Source organism: Somniosus microcephalus, chromosome 24 (genome assembly GCF_052327205.1).
Source record: "Somniosus microcephalus isolate GS21.2 chromosome 24, FLI_Smic_1.0, whole genome shotgun sequence".
NCBI classification, from domain to species: Eukaryota; Metazoa; Chordata; class Chondrichthyes; order Squaliformes; family Somniosidae; genus Somniosus; species Somniosus microcephalus.
Window position 1 is genome coordinate 32,284,402 of NC_141010.1, and position 16,486 is coordinate 32,300,887.

Consider the following 16,486-nt stretch of genomic DNA (forward strand, 5'->3'; position numbering starts at 1 on the left):
CTCCTTACAGCAGTAATTGTCTCCTTAATTAATATTGCAACACCCCCTCCTCTTTTACCCCCCCCCCCCTGTCTCGCCTGAAGATTCTATACCCCGGAATATTGAGCTGCCAGTCTTGCCCCTCCCTCAACCATGTCTCCGTGATAGCAACAAGAACGCGGTATGGCTACATTTAGAATATTGTGCCCAGATTTGGTCCCCTCACATCGAGGGGGATATCGAGGCCCTGAAGAAAGTCCAGAGGGGCTCCACCTGAATGATATGTTAGGGTTCATGATTATCAGGACAAGCTCAGGGAACTGGGGATTTTACCATTGGAAAAGTGTAGACTATGAGGTGAGATAATTCAATTTTTTAAACGATGGTGAGAATAGATTCTGTTCAGATGGATAGGTTATTTGAGTAGATAGGATTGGGAGAAGTGGGCCACCAGTATAAAATACAAAAACATAGGTTAGATACCAGGAAGTATTTCTTTTCACACAGACCACTGGAATAGATTAGGAAAACATGCGCTAAGTATGGATTCACTGCAGTGCTTGAAAGGCGAGTTTGATGAGTTACTAAGAGTCGCGGATATCTCCAATTAGAAAAGGTGGGCGAAGGGTAGTGATAACTATTGATATCAGTTACTCTCCTGGAGCTTACTAGATGTGAGATTGGAAAAGCGCTTATTTACCTAAATTGGTCTACGGTTATTTTCCTGTTTTGTTTCTGCCTCTCCCAGGAGATTGTGTAACTGTGTCATTGATGGTGCATGTAGGCTGCACCCGGCTGTCTGGATCAGTTGGTCTTTCCAGGTCTTTTTTCGTATGTTTGTAGTTCATAGTAGACCAAAGTTGGAAGGGCTGAGGGTTCAGTCAGAGATGTAGGCCTGGAGGAGGTTGAAATATTCAGGAGGGGACGAAGCCATAGGCAAACAGCACCTCAGTTTAGTGTGTCACCTGAAGTATGTTGTTATGTTTGCTCACAGTCCCTACACTTGAAAACCGCTTCATTGTGTGAGGCACTTGGAGATATTTCCACAGCTCTCTGAATGCAAGTGCTATTATTATTCATAAGTTGAGCCAGAAAATGTTAGGATTGAAGGTTTCAATTGTTTTTGGTCCCAACTTTAAAAACATCTGTTTGACTAGGTTTTCTACTTTAATCTACTGATAAAGAAAATGTTAAATTATTTGAATATTCAAAATACGATGCATACTTTAAAGAAAGTGTCACTGATTTTGACCGTTTGTCCCTGATTATTTTTAACTGGGTGCCCCTGATTTTCAAATTTGCAGATTAAAAGTTATTGTTCACACCAGGGACACTGTCAGCAGGAGGTCACACTGCAGTTTTGGAAGGCCCTTACAGTACAGCTGAACCTGCCCAGTGTCCATGTTCCTCATTTTGTGGGACTGGGAAGATTGAGCCACCTGCTGTACAATGTCAGTACTGCAACACCAAATTTAAACACTTCTTCATGCCGCGCGGACAGCCCTACTCCTACCTCTTCGAGATGTAACCCCCCACAGATCTTTAAAACTTACCTCTTTGACCAAGCTTTTGGTCACCTGGCCTAATATCTCCACATGTGGCTCGGTGTCAAATTTTGTTTGATAACACTCCTGTAAAGAGCCTTGGGGCGTTTCACTGCATTAAAGGCGCTATATAAATACAAATTGCTGTTGTTCTTGTATCAATAGAAAATGAATCCTTCTCACTTCTAATGGGGAATCTATTAGTTAGTGTTAATTCAAGTTATTAGAGCTGTAAAATACCTTCAATAGTTATGAGATAGACACATTATCCAATTAATTGCAAAACATCTCTTATATGAGGCATATATGATGGCTTATTTGTCAAATGCACTGCCCAATGTGGGATTAAGCCATACAGACCAAAAAGGTTCACAGGTTTGACCACTGGCTGTGTTTAGCTGTTCTCTTGCCAGGGCAGGAGAATGCTTGTAACAATTGGTCTCAGTATCCCCGAGCAAAGGAGGAGAACATTTGGCCAAAGCTCCCGTTCCTGATCACTATCGAATGATACTTTAAAAGAAAAAAAGAAAGACTTGCATTTCTATAGCGCCTTTCACGACCACCGGACGTCTCAAAGTGGTTTACAGCCAATGAAGTACTTTTTTGAAGTGTAGTCGCTGTTGTAATGTGGAAACATGGTAGCCAATTTGTGCACAGCAAGCTCCCACAAACAGCAATGTGATAATGACCAGAAAATCTGTTTTAGTGAGGGATAAATATTGGCCAAGACCCTGGGGATACTCCCCTGCTCTTCTTCGAAATAGTGCCCATGGGATCTTTTACATCCACCTGAGAGAGCAGATGGGGCCTCGGTTTAACGTCTCATCCAAAAGACGGCACCTCCGACAGTGCAGCACTCCCCTCAGTACTGCACTGCAGTGTCAGCCTAGATTTATGTGCTCCAGTCTCTGGAGTGGGATATGTGAATGGAAGCCAAATTAGTACAGGATTAGGTTTGGCTGCGATCTCCCCACAGTCCAATAGCTTGTCGTCTGTCACCATCAAGGTTCACATGTGAAGAAGAGCTTGTGAAGATGTGAAACTTCACCCTGCGTGAGTCAGGAAGGGAGGAGAAAGAATTGAAGGGGGAGAATGTTAGGATACTGAGGGGCTGTTATGTGCATCTTTAACCTTAGATAGAGCTGTTTAAAAACACGCTTCAATCAAAATCAAATATTAAATGATCAGAATTAAAAAGAAAACCAAAAACACCAGAGTTGAGAATCCATGTCACAGAAAGAAAGGCTTGCATTTCTATAGCGCCTTTCACCGCCTCAGGACGTCCCAAAGCGCTTCACAGCCGATGAAGTACTTTAGAAGCGTAGTCACTGTAGAACCAGACAGAACGTGTCTGCTCACAGTGAAACCTGAAGAGAATGGAGAATGATTGAGTTTTGAGATTTGTGTAAACACCGCAGAATGAAACCTCGTTACTGCAACCTGTGATGATCGCAAAAAGTGAACCTTCTTCTCGTTGATTTCTCTGGTTCCGTTTGAACTGCTGCTACTGACAACAATGGAGCGACTGCCAAGATCACAAGAGGATCTAATAACGAAGTTACCGGATACTCTGCTGCAAACACTGCGGGCCTTTCACATTTGTAGTTAATATTAAAATGAGCTTTTAGTCACTTCAAAGTCTAACAAAGATGAAAAGAAAACTATAATAAAACAATTGCACTGAATTGACTGAGCTAAAATCAGCTGTTTATTGTCCAATTTCAAAGCTTATTTGATGAATCAATAAGCCAGATAGTGAAGGCATTTTCAATACGAATGTTCTAAGCACATTTGCGTCAGTTTGAACTGATGTTACATTGCTCATTGACTTTAGGTCAACTTTGCAAGTCCAAAGGTCACTCTTTGCACATGTGTTGTTTTGCTGGTGGTTGTATATAACTGACCCACAAAAGCGAGTTTGAGACAACAAATTGAGAGGCGGTAAAGGTAAGAATAAGCAGCTTCGCTGGACTCTTCGACGATTGCTGAACGTGTAGAGAATGGACGCTGGGATGGACCTGCTCCACAGCTCCGGGGTAGAACTGGTGCAGTATCTACAGCTGAATTACAAGGACTCCCAGAGCTGGTTCACTTTTATCTCTTTTGCTGCCGACCTGAGAAACACTTTCTTTGTTTTCTTTCCCATCTGGTTCCACCTGTGTGAAGCAGTGGGCGTCAAACTCATCTGGGTGGCAGTCATTGGAGACTGGCTCAACCTCATCTTTAAATGGTAAGTATTTTCTGAGAAGCTCCATCGAATGTCTTAAGAGGCTTTAAAGGAATTCTAGGCTTTGAATGTCATGCAACATTGGGTGGGTGGGACTGAGGTACAGTGTGCATGCAATGCTGACTGCCTGGTAATTATTGTCTCCTCAATTTTTCCTGTCAGCAGTAAGACCAAGTTACTGGCTAAAATGCCTGGTTTGTGCATTGAGTGCTGTTGGAGTTTTGCTAAGTGAGAGAAAAATCATTTAAGTGTATTTTGTGAATTTTAGTGTGTTAAGAAGTCAATTATTTGAAGTAAGTTTAATTTTTTAAGGGTTTTTTAAACTCTTGGGCAGTTTAAACAGGAAGTAGAATCCGGGTATAAAAGGGGAGGGGCTAGTGCGGTGCACGGAGTGCTTTGTGCATTGAGTGCTGTTGGAGTTTTGCTAAGTGGGAGAAAAATCATTTAAGTGTATTTTGTGAATTTTAGTGTGTTATCTTAATGGCAAGAAACTGGAAAGTACTGTAGTACAAAGGGATCTGGGGGTCCTGGTGCACGAAACTCAAAAAGTTAGTATGCAGGTGCAGCAAGTGATCAAGAAGGCCAATGGAATGTTGGCTTTTATTGCTAGGGGGTTGGGATATAAAAACAGGGAGGTATTGCTGCAGTTGTACAAGGTATTGGTGAGGCCGCACCTGGAATACTGCATACAGTTTTGGTGTCCATACTTAAGAAAAGACATACTTGCTCTCGAGTCAGTACAAAGAAGGTTCACTCGGTTAATCCCGGGGATGAGGGGGTGGTCATATGAGGAGAGGTTGAGTAGATTGGGACTCTACTCATTGGAGTTCAGAAGAATGAGAGGCGATCTTATTGAAACATATAAGATTGTGAAGGGGCTTGATCGGGTGGATGCGGTGAGGATGTTCCCAATGATGGGTGAAACTAGAACTAGGGGGCATAATCTTAAAATAAGGGGCTGCTCATTCAAAACTGAGATGAGGAGAAACTTCTTCACTCAGAGGGTGGTAGGTTTGTGGAATTTGCTGCCCCAGAAAGCTGTGGAAGCTACATCATTAAATAAATTTAAAACAGAAATAGATAGTTTCCTAGAAGTAAAGGGAATAAAGGGTTACGGGGAGCGGGCAGGAAATTGGACATGAGTCTGGGTTCGGAATGGTCATGGCCCTGTGGGTAGTGGAGCGGGCCCAGGGGCCATGTAGCCTTGTTCTGCTCCTACTGTGTTCTAATTCTGTTAGATTTCAGGAGATGGTTTTATTCCTGTTCCTGGCTGGGGTGGAGATCGCCTTTACAGAAGGTAAGTACTGTAGAAAATATAGGGACAGAGTGATCTCCTGGAAGAATTTCGATCGCCTAGATGGGTCAGAGAGGAATTTCCCAGATTTTTTTCTCCCAAATTGGCCATTGGGTCTTTATCTGGTTTTTCGCCTCTCCCGGGAGATCACATGGGTTCGGGTGGATGCAGAGTGATAGAAGATTTGAGGTTAGGATCAGATCAGCCATGATCTTATTGAATGGTGGAGCAGGCTCGAGGGGCCGATTGGCCTACTCCTGCTCCTATTTCTTATGTTCTTATGTTCTTATGTTTTTCCCTCTCCATTCAGACTTATCTATTGTCAGCTTAAAGCAAAGGCTACTCTCCCATATCAGTTTCCTCATGGAACTTCCCTCAGCTTCAGCTATGCCCATATCCCATTCTCCTGCCATATATGTCCCCCTCACCCCCCGCCCACACACACACACAAATGTATGCTGACACCTCTTATGAAGGGTGCATATTTTCTTACTTTTTTTTGAGTGTCAGGTGTCGATTTGTTTACGTTTCTTGCACCCTGTTTGGCGTACGTTAAAATTTTATTGTCACTTTGGCATGTTAGATGTTCAGTCATATGCTGTGGTAAACTCGCGGAACGCAGATAGCACTGAGTATCTCTGAGCTAGAAATAGCAGCTCACCCCCACCCTACCCCACCCACCAATCACCCTTTCCTGCCGGCTGCCTGTAAGTTGGAGCCTAGGCACGGCGATGTGAAGATAGGGCAGCCATCCCTCTGACTCCTGACCTCTCCAGATCCGTGCGACCCCATGGGTGCTGACAGTTACAGCTGCCGCATGCCTTACAGCTCCACTCCTGAGCAGCCTCATAAGAAGTCATGAATCAAGTGAAAAGTCAATCAACACCCTCTCTTCCACCGCACCAGGAGCTCAGATTGCAACTCACATCGGGCAACAAGTCTGATTCTGTTCAAGTTCGTGAGATGTCTCAGCCTGGGGGGGTCCATTTTAACTTCTATCGCCTGGCGTTAACAGGGCAGTAACGGCCTCAAAATGGGGTCCGTTAACCCCAAAGATGCGGCGGGTGCCATTTTGAAAGGGGCCTACTGCGAGGCGAGGCGCCTGAAGCACTTGTCTGTTTCAGGCAGCAGGCCCCTTTCGATATGCAAATTGATGTCCTAGGACCCCGAGTGTCAGTTTAGGTAAATGATCGGAGTGTGTGCCATGCACCGCGATAGTGGAGAGGAGGCCCAACCAAGGAATGCTCACCAGTTCGATATAATTTTTTTGTGGGGGCCAGGAGTTAGCAGCAGTACGACTCTGAGCTTTTTTGTATGCGTCCCAAAGGCAGCAGCTACTGGAGAGTGTGCATGTGTGGATGTGCGGTGAGGAAAGGGTCCGGCTTGGCCGCGACTCTCCTCGACAGAATAGCCTGCTGACACTCACTGTCTCTGCTCATCCACTTGAGCAAGAGTGGAAACAAACCCCAGCATGAGTATCACCATCAGATGAAAAATTGAAGGGAATTATTTTTTATTATAGACAGCGTCCTACAGTGAGTCTATTCATAGAATCCTAGAACGACACAGCAGAGGAAGAGGCCAATAGGCCCAGTGTGCCTGTTCCGGCTCTTTGAAAGAGCCATCCAATTAGTTCCACTACCCTGCTCTTTCCTCACAGCCCTGCAAATTTTCCTTTTCAAGAATATATACAATTTTCTTTTGAAAGTTACTGTTGAATCTGCTTCCTCCGCCCTTTCAGGCAGTGCATTCCAGATCATAACAACTCGCAGTGTAAAAAACATTTCTCCTCATCTCTGAAAATTTGTTCTCATTTTTTTTTGTAGGATATTATTTGGCCAGAGACCTTACTGGTGGGTTCATGAAACTTCCTACTACGGCAACTCATCTGTTCCTGTGTTAGAGCAATACCCCATCACCTGCGAAACAGGGCCAGGTACTGAGAGACCAGCTCACTTCCAAATAATACAAACCGTAGATCTTAATAAACCAAAGATTAGATTTCCTTCAGCGTTCCTGATGACGTAAAGTTGACCCCAAACCTTGTCCCGTTTCAGGAAGCCCCTCGGGCCACGCCATGGGATCAGCTGGGGTTTGGTATGTGATGGTGACAGCATTTCTGACCAGCGCACTTCAGAATAAGCAGCATTGCGTCCAAAACCGGTGAGTCTCACATTCTGGATTTGTTGGTACTTGAGATGTGCAATCTCAGGCTGTACAAAGCTACGGGCAGGAATAGTTACTTTCTAAATAAGCATCGTTGTCTGAATTTGAACGAGAGTACTGATCAACATGCACAGTGCAGCTTAATCACAGTTACCTATAGTTTCAAGAGGATGATTCTACTTGTGGGGGTACCCAAAACTATAAGTATGGAAGTCGGCTGGTGGGATTTAAATGAGGCCCAGGCATTAAAATACCTCGGCCTCATTTCTGGAGCAGTGAGTTTCTAAACTCACACCAGTCACCACGACTCACCCGCCCAAAACTGGACCGGAATTTAAATCGGGCCGGGAGATTTAGTTAAACACTGATACTCAGCATTATTTTGCTCTGAGGCCTCCCCTTATGTTACAGGTGTCTTCGTGCTGTACTTTGGACAGTATTCTGGGTGATGCAGGTCTGTGTCTGTGTATCCAGAGTGTTTGTGGCCACTCACTTCCCTCATCAGGTCTTCCTGGGAGTCATTTCAGGTCAGTGGACGCATTACTTACAAATCGCAAAATTCAATAAAAGATAGAATGGTTCTTTAATATTTCAACTAGCGGAGTATTAGTATTTTATCTTGATAAACTATAAGTACTAGATCATAACTAATGCAAATAACACCATGTCATGCACAATCTATAAATCTTAATTTAGCTTTCTACTGTGGCCTATATTGAATAAAGACGTTTGCAGATATTTGCAGTTGGCGGTGATTGTATTTTTATGATCTGAATTAATGGAGAAGACTGCTCCTCTATATATCTACCCTGGCTAATGTTCGTCGCTGAAACAGCACCACCAAATACTTAGGCCTGCTGCCAGCGCCTATGAGGCCTCCCCCAGGGTTGCATCACCGCACCCCCCCCCAGACCGAAGCTGCTGCCAATTTCCTGACACCGCCCCCCTCCCCCCTCAAGTGGTGAGCTGGAGCAGGGCATTGATTTATCGCCTGCGGTTCACCGGTGGTATTTAAAGGCACTTCTGGTGCGGGCCTTCACTCCACCGATTTTGCACCCGTTTTGGACGCAAGTCGAATTTCTCGGCCACCGAATTTAACGCCCATAAAAGTCACGGAAAACCTTTCAATCCAGCATAATAAAAGCAGAATTTGACTTATTCAGTCACCAGAAAATAGTGGCCTTGACGAGAAGGTAATATATAAATATAGGCCTTTCTTCCACAAGCTTTTCAGGTTAATTCATAAACGTGAGGCTTTGTACTGATTTGAGGAACTTCACTGATTTCCTTCAATGCTAACTTTGGTACCATTTTGTGCTCAGGAATGGTCGTGGCTGAAATGTTTGGTCGAATTAAAGCAATCTACAATGCAACCCTCAAGAAGTATCTGAAGATCACTCTCTTCCTGTTTTCTTTCGCTCTGGGCTTTTACCTGCTATTGAAAGTGCTGGGAGTGGACCTGCTGTGGTCGGTGGAGAAAGCCCAGCGGTGGTGCGCCCGAGCAGGGTGGATCCACATCGACAGCACTCCCTTTGCTGGTCTGGTCAGGAACATGGGAGCCTTGTTTGGATTGGGATTAGCTCTCAACTCCCCCATGTACACAGAAAGCTGCAAAGCAAAGAGGAGCCGGCAGTTCAGCTTCAGACTAAGTTGCATCGTGGCGTCGTTGATCGTGCTGCACTTGTTTGATTCGGTGAAGCCCCCGACACAGAGGGAATTCCTGTTTTATTTACTGTCTTTCTGTAAAAGTGCCGCAGTGCCTCTGGCGGCCGTGGCATTCGTTCCGTACTGTGTGTCACAACTTGTAAACCAGCAGGAGAAGAAGCTTCTATAGATTTCTGAGGTGAAACGTAATCACAGGTAATTGGGTGCGGAGTCAGAGGACCTTAAAAAAAAATCAGTCTACATTTAACTGGTTCATGTACACCACACAAGAGATGCTGCTCAGCTTTCCGATCAACACTCACTTTCCTCATAATTTTTAGGAGCCAGAGCAGAACGCACAGGTAGAATGAAGTCCAACTAAAGGTTTTTGCAGTGACGTGTCAACTCCCAGGTGATAGCTGGAGATGACTGTTGGAGAAAAGATGAATTCTTTTGTATGGCATTCCTCCCTCCATTATTTTCACAGCGGCATTACAGCATTTAATTTAAACGCGTTAACACCTCTGTTGAACTATCTGACAGAGGAATGCTGTAGGAGTGTTTTAAAATAATTATTACCATTTGCTATAAACTGTGAAATGGAAGTGGTAGTTTAAAACGGTTCACTTTGGCAATTTGAAATTTCTTTTTGAGGCCAGTCTTACCCAATTTGGATCATTTTAACTTCCTCGGGGCCTGTATCTTTTAAAGTACCTAATCACCACTAACTCGCCAAAGGTTTCCTGGCCATAATGCTGGGTAGCTGATTAACATCCGAGGCAGTATTTAATGTTTTTTTAAATTTCATATGGTGGTTAATAGGAGATATAGGATGAGGGGATAGAGGGGATGGAAGGTTAAGGGGTGATTTGTCCATGATCACTATAATGTGGGAATATAAGCCTGGTTTTAAGCTGCCCTGCCGGGAGGGAATGGTACAGGCATGGGGTTAAGGTGGTGGTGGGGGCTGGGTGTTGTAGGCGCTGTACTCCCAATATGTTCCTGCCCCCTCCTCCCCATCTTAACTTACCAGAATTCAGGCACAGGAAGGCCGCCCGCCCCAGAGGAGTGGCAAAGTCGCATCCTGATGATGACATTGGGACACGCACGCTATTTTAACTCTAGGCCTGACCAAGGCCTGCACAGTCTCGTACCCACCAGAGGAAGCTGGCAGCTGGCAGCATCCTGGCCACAGGAGGCCCAGGTATGTTCATTAAAAAAAAAACACTTTTATAGTTTCCTGCTCCTCTTGGCTCCACAAGGATACATTGGGCCTCCTCTACCCTGGGCTGCATCCCTCCTCTCAGTAGCAAACCTTATCCATTTGCACCTTTCTCACTTCTCTTGCTGTTTCTGTGGGTTCCTGGAATTTGACTCTAGTCCACCGGTGGTGACATCATTCTCACTGGGGGTCAGTGTCAGCGCATTCAAATGAGGCCTGGGAGATTTGATTATTCTTGGGGGGCTAGACTTGAGACCCCGCACCCCCGATTCCTGCCCCGAGTTAAAATCGGGGCTTATATGTCCCACATTGTGGTGGAGTTCCATGCATTCTATGTGAAAGGTAACAGTGCAGTAGAGTGACGTGTATTTAATCCACAGCAATCTAAAGGGAAAGCTAATAGGCAATGGGGCAGTCGTGACGCATCTGTCCCATCTGCAGCATACAACTAAAAATGGCAATGGTTCCCATCCCTTCTCATTCCCAATGATTGAACCACCTTGTGAAATTAGAGAGCGACTCTGCCTATTTAAGAGGAGGGTTCAGTCCTGTGACCTCTAGGGGTCATATTCCATGATTTTAACATTTGGACAGTGGCTTCTCAAATACTTGAATTTTAGACCCTTGGAGCATGGCAAGATCTTGAAGTGTTATTTATTTATTTTTATTGATTGTGTTTTTTGTTTGAGGAAAGGTATAAAGTACACGACAAGAATAAAAATGTATTTGAAATAAATGATGGTGATTAAGTTTCTTATCATTGTATAACTTGTAATGTTTGATTTGGTTATTATATTATGAAAGTTTTCCAATAAAAAAGTTGACAAATGCTGGTGCTTCTTCCCTGCTTTCTATTGTGGAGTTAAGTTTATGAATGACTTTGTTTTATTGTTTACTATAGGCCAGCTGTGCAGCAACACCAGCTGGGCAGTTTTTCTTATTCATTCACTGGACATGGGTGTTTCCGGCAAGGCCAGCATTTATTGCCCATCCCTAATTGCCCTTGAGAAGGTGGTGGTGAGCCGCCTTCTTAAATACAACTGAGTGACTTGCTTGGCCATTTCAGAGGGCAGTTAAGAGTCAACCACATTGCTGTGGGTCTGGGGTCACATAGAGGCCAGACCGGGTAAGAACAGCAGATTTCCTTTCCTAAAGGACATTAGTGAACCAGATGGGTTTTTACGACAATCCAGTAGTTTCATGGCCGCCATTACTGATACAGGAAACTTTGGTTTATCCGGAGGTTAACTGTCCGGAATACTCGAGCCACCGGAAAAAATCAGGAGCCGTTTTCGTTAGTTTTTTTTTCTTTTCGTTGCTTTTTTTTCACCAGTCAGGCTCTGCAAGGTCTCGCTGAAGCTGTTGCTAAGCTACAGAGACGCTACAGAGAGTACGGCCGACTGTTTAGAAGCTGTTGCTAAGCAACAGGGTTTGTTGCCAGATACGGAGCTCAAAATCTCCGTATGTTTCAACATTAGCGCTGGTTTGTCCGGCAGTTTTGATGGGACGGCAACAGCTCGGTCCCGTCGGTGCTGGATAGCACAAAGTTTCCTGTACTAGCTTTTTATTCCAGTTTTATTTATTTAACTGAATTTAAATTCTCCAGCTGCCGTGGTGGGATTTGAACTCATGTCTCCGGATCATTAGTCCAGGCCTCTGGATTACTAGTCCAGCAATATAACCACCATGCTTATCCTTCAGCAGAAAGCTATTACACTCAGGATGTATTTGCCCACACTAGAACGCAGGACCTAAATTAACTGGCATTGCCTGGGTCTTCAGCGAGCCAGAAGCAGAGCTTTGTTATCTGCTGCTGGGCCAGTTGTAGTTGTCATGTAGCAAAGGGCTGACACAGCCAGTGACAATGTTAAATGGCCTCAAGCCTGTCTCCTTCTCCTTCTCGGCATCCTGAAAAGCTGACCTATGGGATGATGTTGTGAAGTGGCAAACATGGCCCCCACCCACCGCACCCCCCGCACCTTAACATCATGTAGCACCACCTGCATTTTAGCAGCCACATTCATTTTAATGGATGGAAAATCATTTGGGGGGAAGGGTGCATTCAATTTCCCAATGTGTGCATGATTGGGGCCTCAAATTCATGAACTTAGCCATTCGGAAATACACAGCAGGTCAGGAAGAATCTGTAAAAAGGCTAGTTAATATTTTGGGTTCACAACTGATGAAGGGTCTACACCTGAACCATTGACCCATCTATTCTTTCTAACAGGACTAGACAGGCTAGATGCAGGAAAGATGTTCCCGATGGCGGGGGAGTCCAGAACCAGGGGTCACAGTCTAAGGATAAGGGGTAAGCCATTTAGGACTGAGATGAGGAGGAATTTCTTCACCCAGAGAGAGTGGTGAACCTGTGGAATTCTCTACCGCAGAAGGCAGTTGAGGCCAACTTCATAAATATATTCAAGAAGGAGTTAGATATGTTTTTTAAGGCTAAAGGGATCAAGGGATATGAGGAGAAAGCAGGGACAGGGTACTGAACTTGGATGATCAGCCATGATCTCATTAAATGGCGGAACAGGCAGGAGGGGCCGAATAGCCTACTCCTGCTCCTATCTTCTATGTTTCTATGTTTTACTGAAGCGGCTGAATCTGCTGTGTGTTGCCAGTATATTCAGTTTCATTTCAGATTTTAAGCATCTGCAGGTTCTCTCTTTTTGTTATAGCTTTACATTGCCTTTGTTTAGCATTTTTGTTCTACTCACTTAAAATGTGCAATGAATGTCTGATTCAAATATATAATTCCTACTGAACAGTCATCACAGGGGAGATTTTCCACTTTGGTGCTCCCAATGCACTCTGGGTCTGCATATTGGAGAATTGCAGACACCCAGCTCTTAGTGGACGGAAATTCTCTGTCGGGGGGGGTGGGTGCAGAATTCCCCGTCATGCACGTGCCGAGTGCTTTGTTGAGGGTTTTTGCATTAATTGTATCCGTATTGATTTAGCCTATGTTGAAATATCTGGGACAGAATATGGTTCTACTTCATAAACCAAAAGGTGCTATGTGGAACTAGTAACCTAATATTTCTCTGGCGCTGACTTACTGATTTCTGTGCCTTTAGAAGTACCTCATGGTCATTTGCCAAAAGCATTGAAAAATTATTTGGATAAAAACTAACTGAACTCTAGCCTCCTTAATGACTTCAATAGATGGGTGTGATTGCATGGATTAAGCTATTTGTACCTTAATGATGAATTACATCTTCTAGAAGTAAACAGACTCATAGCCTCGTTGATCACGTCTTTTGAAAACAGAAGAGATGTAATATTGTTACAAGCTCACTATACAGGAAGTTCCGTTGATTTTTATTAACTGGTAGTTACACATATAATTGAGAATAAAATCTGGAAATTACTGTGAATTATTATACTATAAAATGAATGCTTAGCCTAATTGCATCAAATTGCTCTCTTCTATTTTAAGGGGAACTATGAATTCATTTAAAATAAAGGGATTAACGCCGCCATTAAACTATCAGAGAGGAATTTGGTGCACATTGCTCACCTTAATTTCCAGGTTTAAATCTTTCCTGTATAATTCAGTGTCAGTGAGCCATCTGGAGTCTGCCCAACATTCAACCAGCTTCTTTTTTTTACTCTGCAGTCGTCATTGCAAACACTTGAACTACAGTCGTGTTAGAGAACAGTGCCCCCTCCTGAAGAGAATAATTGCTGTTGTATCAGAGAATGAGCCTGTTTTCAAAAACATGGCTCAAAGATGTCGAATTGAACTTGCTTTTAAAATTGTTATATTTTTCCCATTTTCTTCCCCACCTCTGCTGATTTAAGCTGGGGTACAGTGCCCCAGCGCCTCACTCATGGAGCCATTCTTCATATACCCAACAGCTTCTCACATACGATAGCAAAAGCTCGAGGAACAGCACCTCATCTTCCGATTAGGCACTTTACAGCCTTCCGGACTCAATATCGAGTTCAACAATTTCAGATCATAACCTCGGCCCCCATTACATTTTTACTTATATTTTTTATCCACACCTTTGTTTTGGCCCTCCCCCCCTTTTTTTCTCTCCCACGTGGCAGCTGTCTCCCATTCTGTCAGCGCATTTCACACCTAATCTAGAGCCGTCTTTTGTCTCCACTAGTCCTATCACCATCTCGTCTGGTTTTGAATACCTCTTAATGTCTCTTCTCTTCTGTTCTTTCCCAGCCCCCAAACTGGCCTTTTAATTTGTTTCATTTCCTGTGCTTCTTCAGTCTTGACAAAGGGTTTCGACCTGAAACGTTGACTCTATTTCTCTCTCCACGGATATTGCCTGGCCTGCTGAGTTTTTCCAGCATTTTCTGTTGTTATTTAGCATCTCACATACATTTCCAGCCGGATCACTGGATAGTGATCATAAGCCAGGAATCCTGGCGGCTTTTCTACATGATTCAAGCCTTCATGAAGCAGAATCTGACTGTTGTGCTCAACCAATCTGTTATATATCATTTTGAGCCCCTTATTGTGATGGGGATCCTATTCATCTGTAGCTGAAAGACAAGACTATGAGGTTCATCAGGTTTTTTTATATTGTACTGTTTTTGACATGTGGCTACACTCCCAAGAGTCCATACCAGCCCTGAATCCTCAGGTGGATAATGATGTGTTTACCTCATAACAATCACATTACCAGATGACGAATGGACATCCGATTTAAAAAGGTGAGCTTATGAATTTTTTTCCTAATCCCCTTTCAGTTCTCCAACAATGATGGTATTATATATTCATGTATGTTAGCAGCTGGTGTTAATTGTTCCTCTACATCAACTTCTTTTTCGTGGTTGGGGGTGGGGCGGAGGGGGAGGGATATAGGGGGAATGGTCACCATGTAATGATGTTGCACTAAGTTGTTACCATAGTGATATTACTGCACAATGTTGTGCGGTTGCTGAATATCAAAGACGGCAGCTGAAATTCAGATCTCACACAATTTTTATAAGCTGGTCATGACAGTTTCAAGACCCTGTCAAATAGATTTCACCTGTACATTATACACCTGATTAGAAACTATCTGAATGGTAAATGAATTATATTCATATTACAAGATTGCGTCATTTATATGGTGACCATGACAACAGGTATACCAGAACTCTCGAACACTACATAACCAGGCATGATTACTAGCCAGAAAGTATTGTTAACCTATAAACATAGCAGGAAACACCCTGCTGTATCTCAGGCTCTTCATTTTATAGCATACTGCATAGGAAACAGTTCCTATACACAGAAAAGTGAAAAGGTTCTATGTTACACATTTTTTGCATAAAACAAAAGAAAAATTGAGGCAATCTGGCTTCATTTCTGTTTTTCTTTCACTGGGACGACTGCGTTCTTTAAGATAATCACAAGCAACCCGCCAGAAAATCAGCAATCAAGTTTGAATGAAGATTGTCACTCTTTTTCTTTTAACCTGTGGTTTATTTTTCATCTGTTTCTTAAGAAAATCTTTTATTTTAACAAAGAAAATCAGTGTACAAAGATATAACACAAGGTCCATGGAATGGATCCTGATTTACCACAGGTACAACAAAAGCATTTTTATGTTGACTGCATCACATTATCTTGTCAATGGAAATCCATCCAATCCGCACGATCACCGTTTAACAGATGTCAATTTTCCTCCAGAAAATGGCAGTTCACGGTATAGTTTCTGACATGAATCAGTCATTCATGAAAGAAAGACTTATGAAATAATACTGAGCGGCCTGCGGGTGGCGCTGTCCAGGGAGAGTATAAATACTTGGGCACGGGCCCAGCTTACGCAGGACATTCTTAACAGGAACTAGTGAAGGACACAACTAGACCTCCATGTTGTAAAACAGTTGATTAAAGCTTTGTTTAACGCTTAGACCAAGTGCCTAGTAGTTTTCTTACGTCAGTTTCCATAGTGCCAACTGAAGTCGGACAAGAAACCCTGTGGGTCCAATCATTCAAGTGTAGACCTGTTAATCAATAGGAACTTCCAACCTACGGATGCCATTATTGTTGAAGATCGTTTCCCTGCTGCAGTATTACCAGTAGTAACAAAAACACTTTGCACTTTGTAACAGTGGTCACTACCAGAGATGGGACCTCCCCAGCGATGAGGTTCTATAACTAGGAAGTAATACTGATAATGTCACACGACCTCAGATGATGAGGGTCATAACTCCATTTATACAGTTATTTATTCCTTTGTATATATTTTAGTAAAGTGACATGCTAATGTGTAGTAGAAATAGAATATCTAACATGGCATTATTGGCATATGCCAAAGTAATCCAATTTGTGACACTGTGAAGTACGTAGCACACAAACCCACGGGATTATTTTTACTTCCTCCACTGCTTCTTATCAGTTAAAGTATTACACTATCATTCTAGGGGTTTCTTTCATATTGGCATGCTTG

General features: G+C 43.4%; 1 protein-coding gene across 1 annotated transcript; it reads left to right on the plus strand.

Moving 5' to 3' along the window:
- The first annotated feature begins 3,448 nt into the window (after positions 1-3,448).
- Positions 3,449-10,905, plus strand: LOC147101192 (glucose-6-phosphatase catalytic subunit 1-like). Its single transcript, XM_085966416.1, has 5 exons — positions 3,449-3,753; positions 6,871-6,980; positions 7,102-7,207; positions 7,622-7,737; positions 8,533-10,905. The coding sequence occupies exons 1-5, from the start codon at positions 3,524-3,526 to the stop codon at positions 9,042-9,044; spliced, it is 1,074 nt and encodes a 357-aa protein (XP_085822542.1). The 5' UTR covers positions 3,449-3,523; the 3' UTR covers positions 9,045-10,905.
- The last annotated feature ends 5,581 nt before the right edge of the window (positions 10,906-16,486 follow it).